The sequence below is a fragment of the Vicugna pacos genome, chromosome 22, assembly GCF_048564905.1.
Source record: "Vicugna pacos chromosome 22, VicPac4, whole genome shotgun sequence".
In the NCBI taxonomy this organism is placed as follows: Eukaryota; Metazoa; Chordata; class Mammalia; order Artiodactyla; family Camelidae; genus Vicugna; species Vicugna pacos.
Window position 1 is genome coordinate 11,807,838 of NC_133008.1, and position 26,148 is coordinate 11,833,985.

At 44.4% G+C, this 26,148-nt stretch overlaps 1 protein-coding gene and 1 long non-coding RNA gene across 4 annotated transcripts in view; one reads left to right on the plus strand and one right to left on the minus strand.

The window, feature by feature from the left end:
- Window positions 1-10,019, plus strand: part of STK10 (serine/threonine kinase 10) — a 106,575-nt gene extending 96,556 nt beyond the window's left edge. Inside the window, exons 16-19 of the mRNA XM_072947237.1 lie at window positions 118-306; window positions 828-953; window positions 3,724-3,837; window positions 7,504-10,019. Of these exons, the coding sequence (XP_072803338.1) occupies window positions 118-306; window positions 828-953; window positions 3,724-3,837; window positions 7,504-7,644 (570 nt within the window). The 3' untranslated portion in view covers window positions 7,645-10,019. The remainder of the gene's footprint in view (window positions 1-117; window positions 307-827; window positions 954-3,723; window positions 3,838-7,503) is intronic.
- LOC107033077 (uncharacterized) overlaps window positions 1-26,148 on the minus strand; it is a 36,756-nt gene that overhangs the window by 4,057 nt on the left and 6,551 nt on the right. For all 3 annotated transcript variants that reach the window (XR_012063100.1, XR_001458481.3, XR_012063099.1), the window contains exon 3: window positions 3,699-3,903. This is a non-coding gene — a long non-coding RNA (uncharacterized lncRNA). The remainder of the gene's footprint in view (window positions 1-3,698; window positions 3,904-26,148) is intronic.

A 26,148-nucleotide genomic window follows, 5' to 3' on the forward strand; every position in this document is an offset into this window, starting at 1 on the left:
TTGCTCCGCTGGGTCCTGGGCTGCGTGTGGCAGCCTTGGCCTCTGATCACACTCGGGTGCCCGGAGCACAGCTGACCTTGGCCCTGGCTGGGCGTCTCCTCTCCCCCCCCCCCCCAGGAGCGCGAGCAGATGCAGCGCTACAACCAGCGCATGCTGGAGCAGCTGAAGGTGCGGCAGCAGCAGGAGAAGGCGCGGCTGCCCAAGATTCAGAGGAGCGAGGGCAAGACGCGCATGGCCATGTACAAGAAGAGCCTCCACATCAACGGGGCGGGCAGCGCCGCTGAGCAGCGTGAGAAGATCAAGCAGGTGGGGCCTGAGCCTTACGTGGCGGGGGGGGATATAAAATGTAAGATGCAGGACAGGGTCGAGGAATGGAATGGAAACCTCATAAGCCTGGCGCTGAATCCCCCTGTGGTGGACAGGACAGGTGGGGAGGGAACCTGGCGTTGCTGTCTCGTGCGTCACTCCCTTTCACACCCCGGGGGATCGGTCCTGCAGCTGCCTCTGAGGATAAACCCCTTCCTCTCATCCACCGAGACCCCACTCACAAGTCACCCCCGTGGCTCGGGGACATGGAGTCCGTGGCCCTGGGCTCCTGTGACTCCTAGCACGTGTCACAGCACAGGGTCATGTCCCCACTAGCCTGGGGGCTCTTTGAGGGCAGGGACTGGGTCTCAGCTCAGGCGGAGGACTTCGAGCAGGGGGGCACAGCATGAGTGGCGCAGCGGTCGTGCACAAATCAGCCCCACAGGTGGGGTCCTCCTGGGACAGGGCTGAGGCAGGCCACCCTGTGGCCCCCTGAGGGACCCCTCTGTTCTCTGTTGCAGTTTTCCCAGCAGGAGGAGAAGAGACAGAAGTCAGAGCGGCTGCAGCAGCAGCAGAAACACGAGAACCAGATGCGGGACATGGTGGCCCAGTGCGAGAGCAACATGAGCGAGCTGCAGCAGCTGCAGGTACCGCTCTTTTTCTCCGTTGCCCCCGGGCAGCCAGCTCTCTGGGGGCCCAAAGAGCCCACAAACAGGGGAGTCTCATCAGACAAGCTCGGGGTGGAATGGATTCAGTCCTGCTGTTCTGTGCGATGCTGGCCAAATCACGTCGCCCTCCCAAGCCACAGTTCCCATGTCTATAAAATGGGTGTGTGTGCGTGGGGTGATAACTCCTATTTTGCAGAACTGGAGCGAGACTTTGTAAATGTGATGACGGAGCTGAAAGTGCCATGCCTGGGGCCCAGCAGTCGGCATGCCGCTGGATTTCTCGTCATCATTGTGTCCTGGGAAGAGGTGTCCCAATTCCCCTAATACCAAAATCAGACAAAGACATCATGAGAAGGAAAGTTACAGAACAGTAACTCTCATGAACACCAAAGCACAAATCCTCAACAAAATGTTAGCAAATAGCATCCAAAAATGTATAAAGAGAACTACATACCATGCCCAAGTGTGATTTATCCCAGGGCTGGTGTAATACGCAAAAACCAATAATGTAATCCATGATACCAGCAGGCGAAAGAAGGAAAATCACATGATCATATTAGCAATAGATACAGAAAAAGCATTGGACCAAAGCCAGCACCTGCTCATGAGAAACACTCTTGCGTAAACTAGGAATAGAGGGGAATTTCCTCAGCTTGATAAAGAACATCTACAGAAACCTACGGCTATCATCATCCTTAATGGTGACAAGCTCAAAACTTTCCCACGAAGGCCAGGAAAAGGTATCCTGGGGTTGCCAAGCCCCTTTGTGACCCCCTTTCCCTAGGGAGAGCCGCGATGCTCCACTCCGGACTCAGCCTCACCCTAAGGGACCCCCGCCCAGGGGCTGGTACTTGGAGCCCCCTTGTGGTGGAGCGAGGCATTACTACCTGAGGGATGGTCACAAACCTCTGTGACCTTGGGAAATTGTTTAGGCTACCGGATCCCTCTGGCAATTTCTGGAAAGGCAGGGAAGAGTGAAGGAAACATCACAGATGTTGAAGCCTGTTAGGTAGGGGTTGTGCTGGTTGTTGCTGTGTGAATTGTAGCCACTCATCTTTTGTTATCTGTTTTCCCAGCCCTGCTTCATGGGGTTCCTGTGAGGATGAGCTGAGAAAACCCAGGCAGAGTGCTGGGCGCCCAGCTCGGGGCAGGTCAGAGGTTCTCAGGGCTGCTATTGGTATTATTCCCAACTAGACCGATTCCTAAACTCCCAAAACCCTTGAGCTTGAAACCCCAGATAAAAATCCCCCCAGGGGGTCTACCCTTCCCATCCAGTAGGGTCGAGGTGTCTGGATAAAGGCCCTTTCCCCCTTGCTTTCAAGCTCCTTGTACACCACAAAATTGATTCCCTGTGAGGAATGTATGGTCACGTCTGCCTGTGAGAGATTCCAGGTAAGTTTTCTGAGGCAGATAACTTACCTCAGAGAGAGAGAGGTGAGGTTGGCAGAGCTCTGGTCAGGCCCACAGCCCCTATCCCCTGCCACAGATCTCTACTGAGGAAATGGTATGTGATGCAGAAACTTATGCATATAATTTATATAAATAAATACTGATACTTGCAGATTATCTTAGCTTACACTGCCAAAACAACACACCACAGCTGGGTGGCTTACACAACCGAAGTTTATTTTCTTACAGTTTTGGAGCCTGGGAGTCCAAGATCAGCTTTACCAGCTGGTGAAGCCTCTCTCCCTGGCTTGCAGATGGATGCCTTCTGGCTGTGTCCTCGCGGGGAGAGAGGGTGGGAGGGAAAGGGGGGGGAAAGGATGAGGGAAGAGGGAGAAAAGGAAGGGAGATGGAGAGAGAGGGAGGGAGCAAGCTGTCTGGTGTCCCCTCCTATATAAGGGCACTGATCCCATCAGGAAGGCCCTACTCTCTTGACCTCATCTAAACCTAAATTATCTCCCAAAGGCCCCGCATCTCCAAATACCATCACACTGGGGATGAGGGCTTCAACATATGAATTTGGAGGAGACAATTCAGTCCATAGCACAGATGTTTAACACAATGCTATTCAGTGAAAATTGGCCTCTCTCTCTCTCTCCCCCCATTTGGAGATGGCCCGCACTCTGTCTATGGAGTGTGTAGCTACTTTTAATCTGAGCACCCAACCCCCACACCTCATGACCTTTCTCTTGCCTTTCAATGTATCTCTTTGAATAAATCTACCTTTACTCAAAAAAAAAACCCCAAAAAACAGTGAAAATTAAGAGCAACCTAAGTGGCCAAAAATAGGAGAATGTGTAAGTTTTATAAATCCATATTGTGGGATATTTTGTAGGCATTAAAAATGATTATAAAAAATTAATTCTTTATAGAAATGTTCATATTACAATGTTAAGAGGCGAGGGAGGCAGGTTTCAGAGTTATATATACAGGACAGAGACTGATAGGTAATACATCTAATATTTTTAGTGGTTGCCTCTGTGTGGTGGGATTAGGGCACATTTATTGTTAATAGTTTTATTGTTTTGTTAAAATAACATACATTCATGTTGAAAAATTCAAACAATGCAAAAAAGCAGAAGTGAGAAAGCTGCAAAACTGCTGCAGATCCCACTACACAGTAAGAACTGTTAATATTCTGGAATATCCTTCTGGGCACCTCTTGGTGCATATGCATTTACACGCATAGAGTTTCGTATAAATGGGATTTATAATCAAGGAGAAGTAATGAATGATGGCTACAGCATAAGGTGTGTCTCCGCCCTCTGTGCTTCTTACCTGTTCTGCCTGGAATATGTTCCAGAATGAAAAGTGTCACCTCCTGGTAGAGCATGAAACCCAGAAGCTGAAGGCCCTGGACGAAAGCCACAACCAGAACCTGAAGGACTGGCGGGACAAGCTCCGGCCACGCAAAAAGGTAACCCTGTCCAGGCTGGTGGGCTCGGCGGTGGGCTCGGCTCCATGATGTGCCACAGGTGTCTGCCTAGGGTGTGGAGATAGACAGAGGTATGGATGAGACACACATTTATGGATTTATTTTAAGGAACTGGCTCACCTGAGTGTAGGGGCTCTTAAGTCTAAACCTGCAGGGCAGACTGCAGGCTGGAGACCCAGGGAAGAGCTGCTGTTGCATCTGGAGGCACAGTCTTCTTTCCTTAGGGGGACCTCAGTCTTTTCTCTCAAGGATCCACTGATAAATGACACTCACCCCCATTAGGGAGGGTAGTCTGCTTTATTCAGCGTCACTTGAGTTAAATGTTATATCACATCTTTAAAAGACCCCTTCACAATGACATCTAGACTGGCTTTGACCAAACTGGCTACCATGGCTTTGCCAGGTTGACAAATAAATGAACCATCGCAGGGCCTCAGTGTGGTCATTTGTAAGATGAAGATATGAATATTGTGTAGTGTTATATAAAAAGTCACCAGCCCACAGTACAGGCCAAGGACGTACTCATTTCCTTCCACTCTCCTGAACTCGGAGGGAAGAGCTGCCCTGATTACCCTTGACCACATGTCCTTGGGCCCTGAGATTTGTCCTGCCACTTGAGCTCTGCTCGCTGTAACTGTGGTCTGGACAGGAGGCAGCTGCCCACCTCAGCCACATAATGGCCTTGGAAGTCCTTGAATTGGGTCTTCCCTCCCTGTGCTAATGGAGCTTTCTGGCTGGAAGCTGGCCAGGGCCCCAGACCTTGTCGTGAACAGGCCCACACTCGTCTATAACCACGGCCTGCTAGGACTTTTGTTACTTGACACTCAAATCAATAATGCTCCTACTGACATAGGTTGACTCAGGCATCAGGAAATAAACGTTCGCCTGGTTCTCTTACCTGGGGGTTCTATACCCTTGACACATCCTGAGAGGGTTTGAAAACGATCACGTTGCCTCTAGCAACTGCCTCATATCTTCGTGGGGGCGCCTGGGCTTAGGGGAGGTACCACAAGCATGTGTTTGGAGAGCTGGCTTTGGATTTTGCTTGCGGGGGCTGCCTCTTTCCAGAGTTCTTTGTAGAATTATTCTGTCATTAGTTACGTGGGTTGCTGCTGGAACGCTGACCTTGAAGTGATGATTTTCATTCTGGAATAAACATTCCTTTACACTCTTGCGTTTCAGTCAGCAGCCTTGACCTGCTGCCCATGCATGGGGGGCGGTGGGGCAGGGGAAATGATTGTACATTGTACAATATTTTTAGGAAAATTCAGATTTCTTTCTCTCAAGTACAGAATATATTGGTAGGGTCAATAAAGTGTTGCTTGGGTCATAGTTAACTCAGAATGTGGCCTCAGACATGTCTTGCCCCTGAACCTTGCTTTTGGGGGATATAAGATGAAGGTAACACTTCTTCCCTTGAAACAGAAGGGAAGGCCAAATCTGGCCCACTGTCTGCATTTGTAAATAAAAGTTTTATTGGAACATAGCCATGCTCGTTCATTTACATATTGTGTATGGCTGATTTTACACTACAACAGCAATTAAGTAGTTGTGACAGAAACCTTAAGGTCTGCAAAGCTGAAGATATTTACAACCTGGCCCTTTACATAAAAAAAGATCACTGACTCTTACCTTAGGTTATATAGAGGTAATACAGAGTAGTGCTTAAGAGCATAGGCCTTGAAGTAAGACAGATGCAGGAGAAAGTCCTAGCTTCCCCATTACCAGCTGTGAGACCCTGGACAAGTTACTAAACCTCTCTGTGCTCAAAAAAGTGGTAGCTATTACAATTAAATTTGTAGTCCTATAGCAGAAGTTACAAACTGATGGCCTGTGGGCTGAAATTGGCTTACAGATGTTAGGTTTGACCAACACACAGCAATTAAAAATTCTTTTTTAAGTTGCCAACTTTTTAAGTGTAAAGAACTTTTACATAAAAATCTGGATTTCCAGTTTGTTTTGAAAACCCAGGAGCTCTAGCCCATCATACCTCATGACAGCAGTCAGCTGGAGCTGAGGAGAAACTGCCCTCTTCAGACACTGCATAGGCTCTTCACCTCACTGCAGTCCCTACCACCCTCTACTGCCTCACATCCAGCTCTCTTCACTCGTTTAATTCACCTGCTGGCTCCTACAGACACTAGATTTTGTAACCTCTTATAAAAGCTTAAACAGTACTATTTTTATATTACTTATAATAATGTTTGCTTGTCACAAACACTTGAATATTAATATATCCAGAAAAAGAGAACCTGAGCCAAGAATTTTGTGAATTGCAAGACATTTCACATCAGTCAAGTCCAAGATGGGGCGTGACTTGAAATACCTTGCCCTCCCTCATATGGATGTTTTATAACAGATTGGGAGAATTGGCATTGTGATCCAGTGTCTGTTCCCCATCTTGTCTAAGAGGCAGAGAGAACTCACTAGAATTTAGTACAACTGAAGGAACAAGTGCTTATGGGGGTATCTGGTAATTAAGTTATTTACTGAGACTGTATCAGGGCATCCAAAGAATAGTTTTCAAATCCTATGAAAGTAGATACTTCTATTGGGAAAGTAAGGAAATCTGGCTGATGGTCAGACACCTCTTACTAATGAAGCCACATTTACTGAGTAACCACATGTGCCCGGCTTTGCAGATAGTGAAGCACAGTGTTTCAGAGCTTGAACTCTGAAGTTAGACCCATCTTGGCCCTGCCTCCAGCTAGCTGAGGGACCTTGGGCAAGTGACCTAAGCTCCCTGAGCCTCAGTTTCTCCATCTATAAGATGGGGACATCTGTCTCATAGGGTGAAGATTAAATAAGCTATAATGCACTTACTATAGCGCTTGGCACAGGAAGTACTAAGTAAGTATAGCTCCTTAGTTTTAAACTTAGTATCTGTAACCGCCCTGCCAGGCAGATGATATTGCCATTTTACACGAGAAGAAAGGGACCTGGGGAGGAGAGGTAAACATGCAGAGGCCCGCAGAGCTGGTCACGAAGCTGAGTTCTGTCAGACTGGAAAGCTCATGGTCTTTCTCTGCACTCTGCTTCCTTTCTTAATTGAATGCTTATTTTGGGAGAAGCCTCAAGAAATTTTTCTGGTAGGATCCAATTTATCTAGATAAACTTGCAATGTGCCCAAGGGAAGCTCCCCTCGGAGTTCCAGGATGTGCTTTTACAACATAGAGACCCCTGTCCTACTGGAGATTTTCAGAATAGAATCTCAGTGGGGGCATGACTGCACTTGTCTTTTGAAAAGAGCTCCCCTGACTGTGTGGGACAGTGCCCTGGTTAGGAGCACTGCGTAACTTGGACATCTCTGCTCCCCGCCGCTGTTAAATCTCCTGCTCTAATTTGTACCTCAGGTTTTTCTCCATTCACTTGGCTGTTTCCCTGCCAGCAGGTCTGCATCTGCTTCTCCCTCTTGCCCTGCCTGGATTGGCATTTCTCCAAACCAGAGCCCCTGGCCCACAGGAAACTCCCATGTGGCTGTGGCAGGAGAAGGGAGGTGGTCCTTACCTTCTGGGCTGTGGGAAAGGAAAGAGGGAAGGCCAGGTTACCCAAGCACGAAGGCCTGGGAGGGAAACTTCCAGAGAAGGCCACTTTGTTGGGGGTCCTGTGGGATCCAACCGAGCTTCATCTGCCCTCTCTCTATCTTAGGCTCTGGAAGAAGATCTGAACCAGAAGAAGCGAGAGCAGGAGATGTTCTTCAAAATGAATGAGGAGACAGAGAGCCCGAACCCCACCACGCCAAACAAGGCCACCAAGTTCTTCTCCTACAGCTCTGCGGATGCTCCTTAACAGCCGCCCAGGACTGTGGCTGACAGGCCGGCAGGCCTCTGGGGCCGTCCCGTTCTCTGTGAACAAGTAACTCAGGACCCCCTTCCCTCTTGCTTCCACGTCAGCTCAAATCCAGCCCCCGGCCTTGTGCCGCCCCAGTTGTGCCCGACAGATCCGCCCCAGTGTTCCTGACTTCTCGCTCACTCGTCGCAGGCGAGGTTTTAACGTGTGTTGCCTGATCCTAATGTATATTCTCTTTACGCCCTGGGTCCCTGCCAGCTGTCGGTGATTTGGGCTGCCTGGTGGGGCCATGGGCCAGGAGGAATAGGTGCTCTGTGGCCTCAAGGCCCCTCCTGTTTGCCAAAACACCAGTTTTGCTGTCTGTGGACACAGAGCGCTACACCTGAAGTCACCACGGGCTCATCCATGGTGTAACTCTTGGTGGCTTTCAGACACTTCCTGCACTGTCAGACAAGAGTTACAGCTCCTCCCAGCTGCTCTGACTCCCAGTGGGGCCCGGTCTGCAGCCAGCTGGTCAGAGGGCCCCTCATTCCTCTAGTCCCCCAGTTTGCTTTTCTCTTGAGACATGCCTGCAACGGTGGGAATGGGGAGAGCCCGAACTGTTCCTTCTGCTGATCTCAGGTGTTTCATGTCATCTTTATCGCTCCTTCCTGTGCACACACGCCTCCTACACACAGACACAGGCAGGCAGGCAGGCAGACAGACAGACACACACACACCTTGGCCCGCTGGCACTACCCAGGCTTGCCTCTGCCCTGGGCCTCTTATGCCAGGTAGACTGAAACATGTTCGCTGCCTGAGACCGTGCATCTGAGCACATTAGGTGGAGCTGTTGGTCTGGGGTGTGCTGCTAGCCTGTGACTCCTTTTGGCTCCCGTGTGGGATCCTATGTTCAGGGATAAATTTCTCACCCCCGGAAGACTTTCCCAACCTAGTCATTCTGTCTTCCACTTGCCCATCCTGTCTGCAGGTGATACGGGAAGGCCGCTTCCCTCTGCCCTGTGTCCCTCCGAGTTCCCAAGTCCAGCTTTATGCTTCAGACAGAGGCTGGCAGTCCCTGGGACTCCTATTCAGGAAGAAAAGGCAACAGGGAGAAATGTAGCGCTTCCAGCCCCCAGGCACCTGGCAGAAGCAAGGCTTCTTTATCTCAGATGGAACTGTGGGCCTGTGGGTGGCTCAGCTGGCCTCCCACAAATTCCAGTCCTCACAGGTTGCACAGTGTAGATTATCCAGTTAAGCAAATGCTCAAACCGGTATTCGGTTTATTTATAAAGAAAACTTTTTTCATCTTTATCTCTAACTTGATACAAATATAAATGAATGGCTTTTTTAGGAATACCTGCTGTAAAAAAAACCCAGAAAACCGAAGGTGATTTTGAAGAATCAAATGGCTGTATTGAGCCTGGGTAGCATTTTGCTGGTGATAGGGTGACTGACACACCCCAGGTGGACTTTTCTTTCTTCACTCCTATAGGTTAAGGCTTGGTGCTTTGTCTTTCTAAAGCAATTCCCTGGAGTTTTCTGGGCACTGGCTATAACTGGATCTTTCGGAGGAAGGGTAGCATTCAACAGAAAAAGGGACTTGGGGTCCCCGAGTCTTCTATATACAGTAAAGATGCTCTGGGGGCTGTGGGACGGCGCTGGTCCTCAGGTTAATGAGCACTCAGCTTACCTGCTTCAGTATTTGAACCAGATGGGGCAATCTGAAAGGTCTCACAAAAATGAGACAAGTCAAATAAGTGTCCCCTTTGATTCTCTGGTGCATGGGTGCCAGGAAAACATGAACTAACACAGACCCAGTCCCACCAGGCGAGGCCAGCACTGGCGGAGGGTCAGGCACTGACCAGTGGCAGAGCTGGTCTGGGCTTTTATTTACAACACTGCCTTTTGCAGCCTGGGGTGTGAGAATGACAGTTAGGTGGAATGCCAGTTTCATGGTTCAGGCCAAAGTCTTTGATCATTTCCTTCTTTGGCTTATTATTCACAATGGAATCTCATTCAAGGACTTTCTGCTTCCTGCTCAGCGCTGCCCGAGCCCCCACAGCTCCCCTGTCCTTTCTGGATGGGGTCTGGTTGGGTGTCCCAGCTTCCCGGTGGAGCCCGTGTGCAGGGACTGTCACTGAGAAGGCCCATGCAGTATTCCTCGTGCTCTGTGCTAATGTTTTCTCTGGAAGGGACAGACAGAAGCGTTTCTCATTTTCACTCAGTTTTTAGCAGAGTAAATATAACTAACTTATATTTTTCCCTTTATGAAGAATAGAAGTTATTTTTATGTAGTTTTTGATCTTTATACAAAACTTTTGTAAAATGTTCTCTGCACAGTTAACTGCAAGAGTGTAAATATGCTTCTAATAAAATAACAGCGTGAGAAACTCTTTGCGTTTAGGGCTGTTCTCTTGGGTTGAGGTGGGCAAAGCAGGGCAGACTAGCCCACAGTTGCTGGGCAGGGAAGGGTTTACTGTCTTCTGAGTACACTGGTGCCTTCCAGGTTGGACAGCAAGTCAGACTTTGGGGTTTCTGTTCTGAAAGAAGTTACGCTTGGTTTTGTGTGTGTGTTTTCTCTACAGACATTTAATATTCTCATTTAACAGCAAACATTTGACCCCCAAGAGTTCTCACACGTTAACTTACTGAATCCTTCCAACAACCCGGGAGGAAGACCTTGCCATTCCTGTTTCACAGATGAGGAAACAGACACTGGGTAAGGAGAGGGTCAGGCTGAAGCTCACAACACTGGTAAGTGACGCCTATGGGATTCAAATTTCGAACTTCCCTGCCTCCTCCACATCTCCTGTCCTGCCAGTTATGCCCATTACACTCAACAGAACCACACACACTTAAACCACTAGCCATCGATGCCATATTTAAAAGTGTGTGTCTGCCATGCCTCTAAAAGCCCATTCATGGGTTCTTAACCTAGGGCCCATGGACCACCCCCGCCCCCTACACACACACAAAGGATCCATGAGTAGAATTCAGGGTATCTCTGTACCTGGATGGGTAAGATTTGGTCTTTAGTGTCACAAACCTCTAACTGGAATTCAGCAATCCCTCTCTTTATGGGTGTAGGCAACAATCTCTGTTATTACCAGTACTTGAGACTGTGCCAACAGTAGAAATCAGAGATTTCACCTCACATTGGAGCTGCTGCAGGCATCTCCAATTACCATTTTCGTTTGTCATTTTGAAATTACAGTAGTTGTTGGGCTTATCGCTAGATACTGTTACTTAATGTCAATACATATATATATGTCACACATAAATAATAGTGTTTCTAATATTTTGACACCTCTGTTTCACTTTGATTGGTTTCACTTGTAATCTCTGTACTTTATGCTCTGCATTTGAAGGTATTCTTCGGAGGAGTTCATATTCTTTGTGGAATGCCTTAAGATTAAGAATGCCTCCTCTGTCTGTAGCCCTAAGTTGTCACTGTCCTAGAAACTTTCCAGTTATTGGCCTAGAAACCTTCCCACCAGCAGGTGGCAGTCCACTGTCACAGTGTCCCACAGGTCTGTGAACTCTGTGTCTGGGGGACGCAGGTGGATAAGCAACTGGCCTGCCTCCCACTAAGAGCCAGAAAAATGACTGAGGTTCCTGGGGGAAAAGGTGGAAAAGACAATGCATTAGGGGATGCTGAAACTTGGGAAAGGAGCTCATTTCCACATTAATTGACACCTCTTAAGCACCAAGTACTAGAGATGCTGAAATAAGACACAGAAACTGGCTTCAAATGTAGCCTGGGAGAATCAGGGAAGACTTCCCAGTGGAGGTGATGCTAAATCTAGGAGGACAAACTAGTATGTGCCAAAACAGCCTCATTAAGAGACTGGGGTACAGTTGAGGGTGAGTGGTTTACAGGCCATGAGACAGAGAAGGATGGGACCAGACCTGCATGCCAGGCTCACACTGACCTATACTGCCTTGAAAACAGTAAGAAGGCAGGGAGAGAGTTCACTCAGAGGAGGAACAGTTGAAATCATGACCATAGCAATTCAAGAGATCAGCTGAGGACAGAGATGATGTTGAATGGGAATACTGGCCCATGAAAGTTGGAAGGCTTTAGAAAGGGAAGGGCAGACGGCAGACTTCATGAAGGCAGGGAGTAAGACCTTAGCTGACTCCTAAACACCTAGAACCCAGCAAGCTGCAACACCAAGATACTCAGTCTGGGCGCCTCGTGCCATAAAGGGTCTATTAAGAGAGCAGTGGGGATCTGGGAGCTGTAGGCTGGATGTATATTAACCTACGGTGCTACCAGAGGTGTTTACTAAGTCTGATGAATGTCTTAAGTTAAAAATGAAACAGAGAACTTTCACTGCCAGTGATGGCAGACTAGGTCATCCTAATCAGTCCTAAGACTCAGAACAATTAGAAGAGCTGGACAGAAGTACCACACACATCTCCTTGAAGGCACACGAGAACTACAAGATAGTGAGGAACTGCCAGGCTAGGATTCAAGCAAGGATGGAGAGAACCAGAGAGATGACGCTGGTGTTCTATCCTGGGAGCATCTGCTGATCCCAGAGTGGGTAGCAGAAATGTGGAGCTGAGCTTCTGACAGCTCCCGAGGGCCAAGAGCACAAGGATTAGACGCCACGGTCTGGTAAGGGCTGGGTGTTGGGGACCAAGTGAAATCCTTCCCTTTGCGGGGCCTTCAAAGGCTACCCCCATGAATAACAGTGAACCTGATGTTGACAGGCCTCAGAGGGACTGCAGTTCTCCTTCAGATAATCAAAATCCCTAAAACTGTCCTCGGGTGATACAGGATTGCTATTGCTCACAAGCTCCCAGCAAAGGGTGCATCCTCTCTGGAGTGGAAAGCCGCCTTAGGCGTCAATGATTTCTGCAATGATTTATTTTGCAAATGGTTTATTTTACAAATTAAACATCTAGCACACAGTTAAAAAATAACTAGGCACACAGGAAAATATTAAAGGCAAAACTGGCATAAAAAATGAACATCTGAAGTAGACCAAGAGGCATCAGATACTGAAGTAACCTGAGTATAAAACCACTATGCTATGCTTGAGGAGACAGACAATATGATTTGAAATTTTCAGCAGCTAAAAACAAAAGTTTAAAAAGGAACCAAGTGTTCTAAAATTACGTAGCAGTACTGGTTGCGTAACTGAATACACTAAAAACAAACCAACCAACCCACTTTGCTGTGGGTTTACAGGCACACCCCATTTTACTGTGCTTCGCTTTATTGCGCTTTGCAAATACTATGTTTTTTTTACAAATTGAAGGTTTGTGGCAACCCTGTGTTGAGCAAGTCTGGCAGCGCCATTTTCCCAACAGCATTTGCTCACGTCATGTCTGTGTGTCACGTTTTGGTAATTCTCACAATATTTCAAAATTTTCCATTACTAGTGTATTGTGTTGTGATCAAATCATCTTGGATGTTACTCTTGTAACTGCTCTTGCATTTTTTGCAAGAAAGTATTTTTAATTAAGGTTTAATTAAGCATTTTTAGACATAATGGTATTGCACGTTTAGCAAACAATGGTATAGTGTAAACATTAACGTTTGTATGTGCTGGGAAGCCACAAAACTCATGACTTGCTTTATTGTGATAGTTTCTTCATTGTGGTGGTCTGGAAGTGAACCCACAATATCTCCGAGATATGCCTGTATACTTCAAAGGGGTGAATTTTATGGTCTGTGAATTGTATCTCAAGAAAGCTTGTATTTAAAAAAAAAAAAAAAGAAACGAGTAAAAACTAGACAGGAAACAAAAATGACTGAAGTGAAACACTCAGGGTGTACACACAACAGTGTGTGTTGTCAGAAACGAAAATTGGTTTGGAGCTCTTTCCTTCCTACCTCTACCTGTCCATGTTTTCTCACTTTGGATGCGGCTTTGAAAAAATTTCTGCAAAGCCTTTCTGTTGCCGAGAGAGGGGACATGCTGAAAAACTGATGAAACGTTAGAACCAGCAAGATGGGCTGACTCTTCCTTCAGGACATCACAACACCAGGAGGGACAAAGCTGAATCAACTAGAATCTGTTAGTAATTTGAACTAGGGCACAGTTACAGAGCCACCAGTTACAAATGGAAGTTGAGAGGCTGAAGTACCCCGACACAGTGAGGGGTCAGAGAGGCGCGAGGGCAAGGGCAAGCTGAAGTTAGAAGGGAGATGAAACTCGAGGGTGATTCCTGAACTTCTGGCTTTGGTGACTGGGCGGGTTGAGGTATCCATTTACTGAGTTGGAAAAGGTTGGCATAGGACAACAGTTTGTGTGTTGGAGGGAATTAGAAGTTCAATTTTAAAGTGAGAGCTCCAAAAAAACCCCAAAGTCTACTTTTGCATATTTTAATTTTGAGATGCCTATGAGACAACCAAAAAGGCATGTTAACCTGTCTACACACATATGGAGCTCAGAGGAACTATCCCGGCCCGGGACACAACTTTAAAAACAGGGTATGAAGTGGATAATTGAAAAAAAATGAAGTAGGAGAGACAGGCATGACCAGAGAGATACATGTAAACTATGAAAAGAAATAGAGATTTTATCCTGAAGGGCACGTGTGACATCAGCTTTTTGTTGTAGACAGGTGACCAGCTGCAGCATAAAGAGCATATTGGAGCAGCAGAAGGGTGATAATTAGGGCCTTTACAGTAACCTAGGTAAGAGATGGGAATTCTCATATACAATTTTATATCCTGACTCTTCCCCTTACATATATCATGAGCATTTTAACAACATCACTAAAAATTCTCTGGAAACAGTTTTAAACGACTAAATAAACTACCCACCTGTGAGTGCACATAATCTACTTAACCACTGTCATACAGTTAGGCATTTTGGCTATTTTCAGAGTTTCGTTAAGAACCTTATTCTTTCACACAACTATTCTTTGTGTTAGGTGAAACCATTTCCCCCCGCCTTGGTGATAAAATCTCTAGCACAAATATCATAGCTTTTGTAAAAATTATTTGGTCAAATCTAGTTACCAAGTTTTACTTTCACATTTGATTTAAACTTGTTCCCACCCAGCTCAAGCTCGAACTAGATTTACAGGCTTGTGGGGAGAAAGACAGGCATGGTTGGGATGATACTCACCAGCTGCACCGTTTGATTCTGTATATTTCAAGTATTTGCAAATGATGTGACCAATAAGGGGTTAATAGCCAACATATACAACTCAACATTAAAAAAAAAAGACAAAAAAAAATGAGCAGAACTGAATAGACATTTTTCCAAAGAGGAAATGAAAACGGCCAACAGGCACATGAAAAGATGCTCAACATCACTAATCAGGGAAATGTAAATCAAAACCACAATGAGACAATGAGATACCATCTCACACCTGCCAGAATGGCTACCATCAAAAAGAATACAAACACCAAATGCGGGTGAGGATGTGGAAAAAAGGGAACCCCTGTACCCTGTTGATGGGAATGTAAACTGGTGCAGCCACTGTGGAAAACAGTATGGGGCTTTATCAAAAAACTAAAAATAGAACTACCATATGACCCAGCAATTCCACTCTTGGGCATATATCCGGAAAAAAACAAAAACACTAATTCAAAAATACACACGCCCTCCCCAACGTTCAGTGAAGCAACATTAAGTGTCCATCAACAGATGAATGATAAAGAAGATGCAGGGTAAACACACACACACAATGGACTCAGCCGCAGAAAGGAATGCAGTGTTGCCATGTGCAGCAGCATGGATGGACTGGGAGGGCACTATGCTATATGAAATAAGTCAGACATAGAAACAAGCACTTCATGCTGTCACTTACTGTGTGGAATCTAATAACACAACAAACTAGTGAATATAACAAAAACAAAGCAGACTCGCAGATACAGAGAACAAACTAATGGTTACCAGCAGGGAGAGGCACAAGGGGAAGGGCAATATAGGGGGAGGGGAGTAAGAGGTACAAACCCTCAGGAATAAGCTATAAGGATATACTGTACAACATGGGGAATAGAGTAAATATTTTACAATAACTATAAATGGACTATAACTTTTAAAAATTGTGAACCACTATATTATACATCTGTAACATATAATATTATACATCAGCTACACATTAATTGAAAAAAAAAAACCACCCACCACCAAGGAAGCTCTGTGTTTAAGACGGTGCAGAACAAGACATGGATCCTCTAACAACTTTAGCCTCCAGTGACCGTGGGGAGCACAGCCCTCTGTCAGTCCACCTGGGCATGCGGCATAAGCAGAAGTAACTTTATTGTGAGAAGCAACTGAGATTTTAGGGTTGTCTGTTACTACAGGAGAACCTAGCCTATCCCAATTAGTCCCTATCTTCCTCATTTCTGACACTTTGCTCTAGTGCCCACTCCCTAGGTTGCACCTGGCTCCTCCAGGGTTGGAGGGCTGAAATGGGAGTTAGGCGAGCAAAGGTAAGGCACTTCTAGTGGATACTCTTGGTGCTCCACCCAGATCCCCTTTGAAGCGTTCTCTCTGCCCCTCCCCTAGCTTCTGTGTCTTTTGCTTCTAACAGTCCACACCTGAGACTCTTCAAAGGCGTACACAAGGGCTCCTGGAGCCACGGTGCCCACAGGCAGAGTCAGAAGTGCCCAGGGAATTTACGTCCGCCCACCTTGAGATAAGATTTTAGCCAGTAACTGGCTAGCGTGGGAGTATAAAAGCCCAGCTTCCTGGTAACAAGTCAGGACAAACTCTGAGGCATCATTTATGTTCCAGAGCCTGCCTGTGGGATCAGGCTGAAGCTACCCTCCATGGGCCTTTGTCGGAGATCACACCCTTGTTTTGTTTTCCCCCTCCCCATCCTGCTTCTCCTATTTACTTTCCTGTTTTTCTTGGGAGTATTTCCTAAATAGATAACTCGCACACCAATTCCCATTTCACAGTCTGCTCCTGAAGAACCCTACCTAAGACCTTTGGTAGTGGTCACAGGAAATAGATTCCAAGGATAAGGTCTTGGAATCTGATCACATGCTGGCCAAATGGCAACAAAGACGCCATCACTGATGGTTCAGTGCAGTGTGATTAGCACCTGGTATGCCACGACACTGCCATTACTGAAATATGTACCAATGGTAAACGGGAATCAGATACAGCTGAAAGGCATTGTGTGGGCTTGTGCAATACAGAGGAAACAGTAGTTTAAAGGGCTACAGAGTCAGTTCATTGCTGCTGGATGCTACTGGTGCACGGAAGAGAGAAAATGACAGCTCAGGGCAGACAGTTACCAATTCAAGGCAAGATGTGAAAGTCAGAAGGTCTCTCTAGCAGCTTTTAAAAAAGACTGTCATCTGCTGTAGCTGGAAGGTAGATCACGCTAAAGATCAGACATAAGACTATACGGCAAGAATAGTGGAACTTAAGTGCTGGCCAACTTTACAGCCTCAGTAAGTCTCCTAGGCCAAAGTCAGGTCCCTGATAGGGAAGGAGTGGGACACTGAGACTTGGAATAGGGATATCTGGGAAGATGCACTTTAGCAACATTTAACGCTTAAGATCCATTTGAACATCTGGAACAAGTGACTCAGTCCCTCTTGCTAGAAGGTAATAGCAGTCCCACTCCTTGCAGAAACTATGCAGAAGCCTCACCTGAGGCAGATGTCCTGCAAAACAAGACCTGCCTCCCTCAAGATCTTCCCCCATATCCCCTCCCAGACGCTAACTAGGCCAATAACTAGGGTTAAGTCTCAGCATGACCCACCTGGGGAAGTGTGGGCCTGCTAAGGATGGAAAATAATTATTCACCCAAAGAGCTATAGGACCAGGCTAACATTCAGTGCCAAAAGCCAGGAGTGCTTGCCTGCAAACGTACCCTGAGCATGATGAATCAGGGTCAGGGGTGGTACAATATTATTAGCCTGGTTAAGAGTGTTTGTTGATATGCAGATGCTCTTCCAAAATTCAGTATTTCATATCCTAACAAGAGGCCTTGGAACTGATCCTAATAGTAAGATAGTGTGTAGATACTTGGAAAAGCTCATGCCTACATTAAATGTGGTGCTATGACGGAACTACCCTGACAGTACGGAGGAGGGGATTCAAAACTAACGCACATCAAAGACTCATGATTAGAGCAGGGATTCTGGCGGTCAGGCAATATATGTAGACCTGGCTCTGGATTTTCTTACAGTTGGTCCAAAGTCTTCACAGATATACCTGGTAACTGCTTCCCTGGTACCTAAATGTATAATTAGGTTACACATACTTAGCATCTCTAAGAACCTTCACATTAGTTCCCTGACCTATGAACTAACAGTAGAAAAGGACCCTAACAGTAGAAAAGGCCAAATGAAAGCCCCTGAACTACTACCTCCCTCCCCTCTGCCTCAAATCTGGCTGAGATAGTAAATCACAAACACTGCCCCTTGGGTGGAATGGTGGGCTAACCCAAAAAACTTAAAGGGTGGCAGTCTTCATTTTATCCCATTTTAATTTACCAGTCTGGTCCCTGCAAGAACCAGATTATGGCAGATGTCAGTAGACTACTGCAAACTTAGCTAAGTGGCAGCCACACTGCATCTGCTATGCTGGGTGTGGTATCTGTGCTAGAAGGAAGCAACGCACCCCTGAAACTGTCATGGCACCTGTGGGTATGTTATTTACCATGCTAATATATTACAAGGAGCGTATAATGAAGCTCAAGGTCTGCTAGAAGTCAAATCTCCTGCCATCTTGAGCCTCAAGGCCTACTGGGAGTTGAATCTTCCACCATTTTGGTGTTAATTGCTGTCATTCCTTGAATGGCTGTGCCCTGCTCCCTTCCCTCTTGTCTGAGGAGCAGAAAACTTACTTGAATAAACAAATAGCAAGGAACTTTCCTAACCTGGGGAAACAGACATCTAATTCCAGGAAGCCCAAAATGCTCCAAAGAGGATGACCCCAAAGAGATCCACAGCGGGACACATTATAATTAGTCTCAAAAGTTACAGACAAGGAAAGAATCTTAAAAGCAGCAAGAGAAAAACAACTTGTTACGTACAAGAAAACCCCCAAAAGACTATGAGCAGAGTTTTCATCAGAAACTTTGCAGGCCAGAAGGGAGTGACAAGATATATTCAAAGGGCTGAAAAAGAAAAAGAAAAAGAAAAAGAAAAAAAAAAAAAAAACAACAACAACAACAAAAAACTGCCAACCAAGAATACTCTACCCAGAAAAGGTTTTCATTTAAAATTGGAGATAAAGAGTATTCCAGACAAGCAAAAGCTAAAGGAGTTTATCACTATTAGACCAGCTTTATAAGAAGTATTAAATAGGGGGGAGGGTATAGCTGAAGCGGTAGAGTGCGTGCTTAGCATGCATAAGGTCCTGAGTTCAATCCCCAGTACCCCCTCTAAAAATAAATAAATAAACAAACCTAATTACTTCCCTGCCCCCAAAAATTAAATTAAAAAAATTAAAATAAAAAATTGAAAAAAGAAATATTAAAGAGACTTCTTTAAGCTGAAATGAAAGTGCATAATTAGTAACAGGAAAACATGAAGGTATAAATCTCACTGGCAAAGGTAAATAAATACTAAAGTTCAGAATAATCTTGTAAAGGGGTGGGTTAATCACTTAGTATAAATGCTAAAAGACAAAAGTAGTAAAAATAACTATAACTACAATAATTTGTTAAGGGATACATAAGACAAAAAGGTATAAATTGTAACAACAAAAACATAAAACATGGTGGGTCGAGTAAAGATGAAGAGCTTTAGAATGCATTCAAACTTATGTTGGTATCAACCTGAAATAGACTGTCATAAATATAATTAGTTGTTTTATGTAAGACTCATAACCATAAAGCAAAAACCTACAGTGGATACACAAAAGGTGAAGGAATTTAAGCATACTGAATCAGACAAGGACCCTGAGGGAAACTCCTTGGTACAAATCCTTTCGTGTCCCCCATTTCTTGTTGTAGGAAACAAGCTTCATTCAGCCTCCTTGACCTTTCCTGAGTTCCAAAGGGCAGATTCAAACAGTTGCTAATTAGGAAAAGGAGGAAAGGCAGAGACAAAGGAGGAGCAGTCAGGAAACAATAGTGCAGCCTTGGGGCAGGGTCCTGGTTCCTCCTCAAGGAATATACATAATAATGTCTTCGAGTTCTTCTGCAGGAACTAAGGCCCTCACCCAGGATACAACATAGGTTTCCCAAAGGAAAGAACCTTGTCTAGTTTATCTGGCTATTTCACACTTTGCTATTGTACCTGGAATACCACATGCATTCAGCAATTCAATGAGACCAAGATTTTGAAGGACCTGATGTTAGAAATTGACTTTGAAAGATGTATAGAACTTAATGAGCTGAGGAAGACTGAGATAATAAAGGAAACTATCCAGTTGGAAGAAAGCACTTTGAGGAAAAAAAAAAAAAAAAAAAGAAGCAAGAAAGCTCCCAAATAAACAATCTAACTCTCCTCTTAAGGAATTAGAAAAAGAAGAACAAATTGAGCCCAAAGTTAGCAGAAAGAAGGAAACAAAGATTAGGACAGAAATAAATGAAACAGAAACTAAAGAGACTAATAGAAAAGATTAATGAAACCAAAACTTGTTTTTTTGAAAGATAAACAAAACCGACAAACTTTTAGTTAGTCTCACCAAGAAGAGAGAACTCAAATAAATAAAATCATAAATGAAAGAGGAGACATTACAACTGACACTACAGAAATACAAAGGATCATTAGAGACTACTATGAACAATTATACACCAAAAAAATTATACAATCTAGAAGAAATGGATAAATTCCCCAAAACATGCAACCTAATAAGACTGAATCATGAAGAAATATAAAACCTCAACACAGATGGAGTCAGTCATCAAAAACCTCCCAAGAAACAAGTCCATGACCATACGGCTTCACTAGTGAATTCTAACAAACATTCAAAGGGAAATTAATGGCAATCCTCAAACTCCTACAAAAAATTGGAGAGGAGGGAACACTCCCAAACTCATTTTACAAGGCCAGCATCACCCTGACCAAAGCCAGTGAAGAATACTACCAGAAAAGCAAACTGCAGAGCAATATCCCAGATGAATAAAATACTAGCAAACCGAATTCAGCAGCACATAAAGAGGTTTCTTCATCATATTCAAAAGAGATTTACACCTGGGGTATAAGGATGCTTCAACATATAACAAACCAATTAATGTGATACATCACAATAGAAAGAAAGGAAAAAAAGTCATATTATCATCTCTACAGATACAGAAAAAGCATTTGACAAAATTCAACATCTGTTCATGATAAACACTCTTAACAAATTACATATAGAAGTAATGGACCTAAACATAATAAAGGCCATATAGGACAAGCCTACAGCTAATATACTTAATGGTGAAAGGTTTTCCTCTAAGATTAGGAACAAGACAAGGGTGCCTACTCTCATCACTCCTATTCCACTGTGGAAAACAGCATGGAGGGTCCTCAAAAAAATAAACATAGAACTACCATATGGTCCAACAATTCCATTTCGGGAAATATATTCAAAGGGAACAAAAACACTAACTCAAAAAGGTATCTTCACCTCCATGTTTATAGCAGCATTATTTATAATAGCTAAGACATGGAAACCAACTAAATGTCTATTGATGGATGAATGGATAAAGAAGTTGTGGTGTGTATGTATGTATGTATGTGTGTGTGTGTATGTATATATATATATATATAATGAAATATTACTCAGCTGTAAAAAAAAAATGAGGAATCCTGCCATTTATGACAACATGGATGGACCTTGACAGCATTATGCTAACTGAAATAAGTCAAAAATGACAGATTACCACATGATCTCACTTATACATTGAATCTAAAATCAGACAATCAACCAAACTAAGATACAGAGAACAGACTGGTGGTTGCCAGAGGCAGGGGTTGGAGAATGCGCTAAATGGGTGAAGGTGGTTAAAAGGTACAAACTTTCAGTTAAGTTACGGGATATAAAGTACAGCACGGTGATTATAGTTAATAATACTGTATTGTATACTTCAGAGTTGCTAAAAGAGTAAATCTTAAAAGTTCTCATCACAAGAAAAAAATCTGTAACTATGTGTGGCTTAACTAGGCTTACTGTGGTGATCATTTTGCAACATATACAAATACTGAATCATGTTATAGATCTGAAACTAACATTTTATATGGAAATTATATCTCAATTGAAATAAAAAGATATGTTTAAGTCCTATCCCCTGTGTACCTGTGAATGTGAACTTATTCAGAAAAAAGGTCTTTACAGATACAATTAAAAATCCTCAGGTGAGATCACTGTGGATTAACCAGATGGGTCCTAAATCTAATGATAAGTAACCTTATAAGAAGAGTGGAAACACAGAAGGCCATATACAGAGGGAGGCAGAGATTAGAGTTATGAAACTACAAATTAATCAATTCCTAGAACCATCAGAAACTAAAGAGGCAAAGAAGGATGCTTTCTTAGAGCCTTTAGAGGGAGTGTGGCCCTGTCCATACCTTGACTTTGAACTTCTGGCCTCCAGAACTGTGAGAAAACACATTTGTTGTTCTAAGCCACGAAATTTGTGGTAATTTGTTACAGGAGCCCCAGGAAGCTAACACAATAGAAGACCAACATCTTTAAGTGTGGCAAGAAAGACTGCTTAAGCCAGAATTCTAAATCCAGTTAAAATATCCTTCAAGAAGGATGAATAAAGGCATTTTTAGATAAAAGAAAAACCAAAAGAATTCACTGTCAGCAGGGAGGTACTGCAAAAAATGCTAAAGGGAGTCTTCGGACAGAGAGGAAATGACACCAGATGGAAAACTGGATATACAGGAAAGAATAAAGAGAATCACAAATGGTAAATAACTGGGTAAACATAAGAGACTATTTCTCCCCCTGACTTTTAAATAAATACATAATACCGTTTAAAGCAAAATGTACAACTTTGCTTTGGGAGGTTTATAATGTATGTAGATATAATACAAAGGACATCTATGGCATAAAAGATGGGAAGGGATAAATGCATCCATACAGTTGCCAGGTCTCCATATTTTAGGTGAAGTGTTAAAATATTAATTCAAAGTAGACTGTGAGATGTGAAGGAGGTATACTGCAATCTTTGGAACCACTAACATAATAATGAATAGACATAGCTAAAAAGCCAATAGATCAGAGCTTGGGGCTAACTGGGTTGAGTGCAGTGGTTTAAGTGGGCTGTGGCAGAGGATGCTAAAGATTGTTCTAAGGAAAAGGAACAAATGGATTGGAAATAAAACTGCTTGTAGCAAAGGAAATCAGGATGGACACTGTAGTAGACTGAATAGTGCTCCCCACCCCCACCAAAATATTTCTATCCAGAATCTCAGAATGTGACCTTATTTGGATTAAGGGTTTTTGTAGATGCAATTAAGTTAAAGATCTCGAAACAAGATCAAGAGACAAAGGGAAGGCCATGTGAAGACAGAGACAGAAATTGGAGTTATGCTGCCACAAGGAAAGGAACACCAGCAAGCACTGGAAACTGGAAGAGGCGAAAGAGGCAAGAGAATGAAGCTGGGCCTTTACCTTACACCATCCACAAAAATGAACCCCAAATGGATCAAAGACCTAAATGTTAAGAGCTAAAAATATAAAACTCTTAGCAGGAAACAGGGGAAAAGCTTCATAACATTGGATTTGGCAATATTTTCTTGGATATGAAACCAAAAGCAAGACAACAAAAGAAAAATAGCATAAAAAACTACAACTTTGATAGGACACTATCAACAGAGTGAAAATATTGGAGACAATATTTAAAAATCATATATTTTATAAGAAATTGGTATCCAGAATATATAAAGAACTCCTACAACTCAGGAACAACAAAAAACGACCGGGTTAAAAAATGGGTAAAGGATTTGAATAGATATTTCTCCGAAGAAGATATACAAACGGCCAATAAGCACATGAAAAGGTCCTCAACATCACTAATCGTAAGAGAAATACAAACAAAAATCATGAGATCCCACTTCACACTCATGAGGATGGCGATCATTAAAAGAATAAAACCACAGGAAATAACAGCTGTTGGTGAGGATGTGGAGAAATTGGAACCCTTGTACATTGCTTGTGGGAATGTAAAATGGTCCAGCTGCTACAGGAAAACGTATGGCAGTTCCTCAAACAATTAAAATAAGATTATCAAGTGACCCAGCAGTTCCACTTCTGAGTATACACCCAAAAAACTGAAAGCAGGGACTTCAGGGATATTTGTATCCACATGTTCCTGGCAGCATTATTCACAACAGCCACAAGGTGGAAGCAACCCAAGTGTCCATCAATGGGAGAATGGATAAACAAAAACACAGCATACTTCCAGCGAGTTTGAAACTAAAGAGATCCTGGCCGGACGAGGCTGTCAGATCTAATTGTCCTCCCAGCTCTTCGACCCTACCCTGAAGCTCCTCAATAAAATGGTTTGATTTCCCCCCCCCCAAAAACAGAAAACCCCATAAGTCCCCCAAAACCATGGCATATACATACAATAGAATACTATTTATTCCTGCCTTTTATTTTAAGTCCTGCCTTAAAAAGGAAGGACTTCTGACTCATGCTACAACGTGGATGAACCTTTAAGATAAACTAAGTGAACAAGCTAGTCTCAAAAGGACAAATAATGTATGATTCTACTTCATGAGGTACCTAGAGTAGCCAAATTCATGGAGATGGAAAGCAGAATGGTGGTTGCCAGGAGCTGGGGGAGGACTGCTGTGGAATTTCAGTTTGGAAAAAGTTTTAGTGATAGATGGTGGCGATGGTTGCACAACAAAGTGAATGCACTTAATACCACTGAATTGTACACTTAAAAATGGTTAAAATGATAATTTGATGTACATGTATCTTACCACAATTAAAAAAATGGATGAAAAAGAAAAAAAAAAAAGAGGAAAGGAACCTCCCTTCGAATCTTTGAAGGAACACGGTCCTGCCCACACCTTGATTTCAGACTTCTGGCCTACAGAACTGAGAGAGGATAAATTTCTGTTGTTTCAAGCCACCAAGTTTGTGGCCGCCACAGGAGACTAACACGGATACACTGAGGCTGCAGAAATGAAATGAGACAGAAACGGAAATGGAAGACTCAGAAGATCCGCAGATGCGATGCATCGTTGTGGAAAAGAGGTAGAGCAGGACTTGGTACAGCTCGCCTGGGCCTGGGAGCCATGCATGTTCCCTCAGAGGTATCAGCTCTGTGAGCCCTTGGACTCCCAGGCCAGCTGTGACGATGAACGGCATGGGTATCCAGAGCCTCAGACCTCTCAGGGATGGAGGTTTGGGACATCCTTCAAGACAAGTCACCATGAACAGCACAAGCATTACGGTCAAGGGTGAGGGAGGAAATCTAGAACACAGAGAAAGGAAGATGACAAATTATTATTCATAGCTTCGGGACTAACTATAGCAGTGGAGGCTGCAGCTCATGCCTCTAACGTTCCTCTTCTAAATTTTCTCCTAGTCTCGAAGAAGTTGTGATGAGGTGGATTTAATGTAAAATATAAGCAGATCTGAGCAGCGTGTGGGATGATCTGCAGCAGACACTGTTAGTGCTCCGGCCCGGATTCCTTTGACCTCCTCCCCTGGCTTCTGTGTGCTTTCCTTTGTAAAGGCCCACACCAGCCACTCACTTTGGAGGACAGCCCTCCGACTGGTGAAGCTTTACCTGAAGCACGGAGCCAGGAGTGCCTGGGGGCTGACTGACTGATCTAGGGCTGGGAAAGCCCAGTTCCTTCCCCTCAAGTCAGGACGAACTCTGAGGACAAACTTACATTCTGGAGCACCCACAGGATCGGCCTGCAGCTCAAACTCCTCTCTCTCCTCCCGAGAGCACAACTTCTCCCGACGCTCAATGGGTTTCTCCTGCGGGCACTTCTTAATAAAGCTCCTGCACAGTCAGTATCCTTGACTCAGGGTCTGCTTCTGGGGAACCCAGGCTGAGACAGGGGAGTAAGTCTTGACTTGCTCAGTTATAATCTGGCACCTGTATCTCCCAGGTGTGTCATGTCAAATGCTAGTATCTTCTCTCATGGGGCACTTTGTGGGTTCCTGTTACTCTCAGATGAGAGAGACTCCTCTGGCTAGCCACCCCTAACCCCTCTCCTCTCAGTCTGGCGTCCTGTGGTGTACTGCCCTCTCAAGGCACACCTGTTCAGATCACCCTGACCCTCCAGACAGTCCTCTTGGTCAGCAACTATTTCAGGACAATCTTTTTGTGGAATCGATAGCTGGCCCCCCAACAAATTTTACATCTTTGCCCCTCAGAACTTTGGAAGTCCAAGCCCTTCCCAAGACAAGTATTTCCCTTCTGTGGCCACAGGCGGCTCCCACTCAGCCTTTGGCCTATACACTCACTTTTTCAGACACAGATGAGGAACCAGTGTCCAAGTCTCCCAACTCCAGGGAACATGTATCAGTCTCTCTGAGTGGTCCCTGAAGGGCCCTTGACGTGCAATGGGGCAGCACTGGGAGGGAAAAATTCTCTAAATCTTCTCCCATCTCTGAGCAGTCTCCAAGCCTCTCCACCTTCAAAGTGGAGGACGGGCTGATTAGCTGGCAG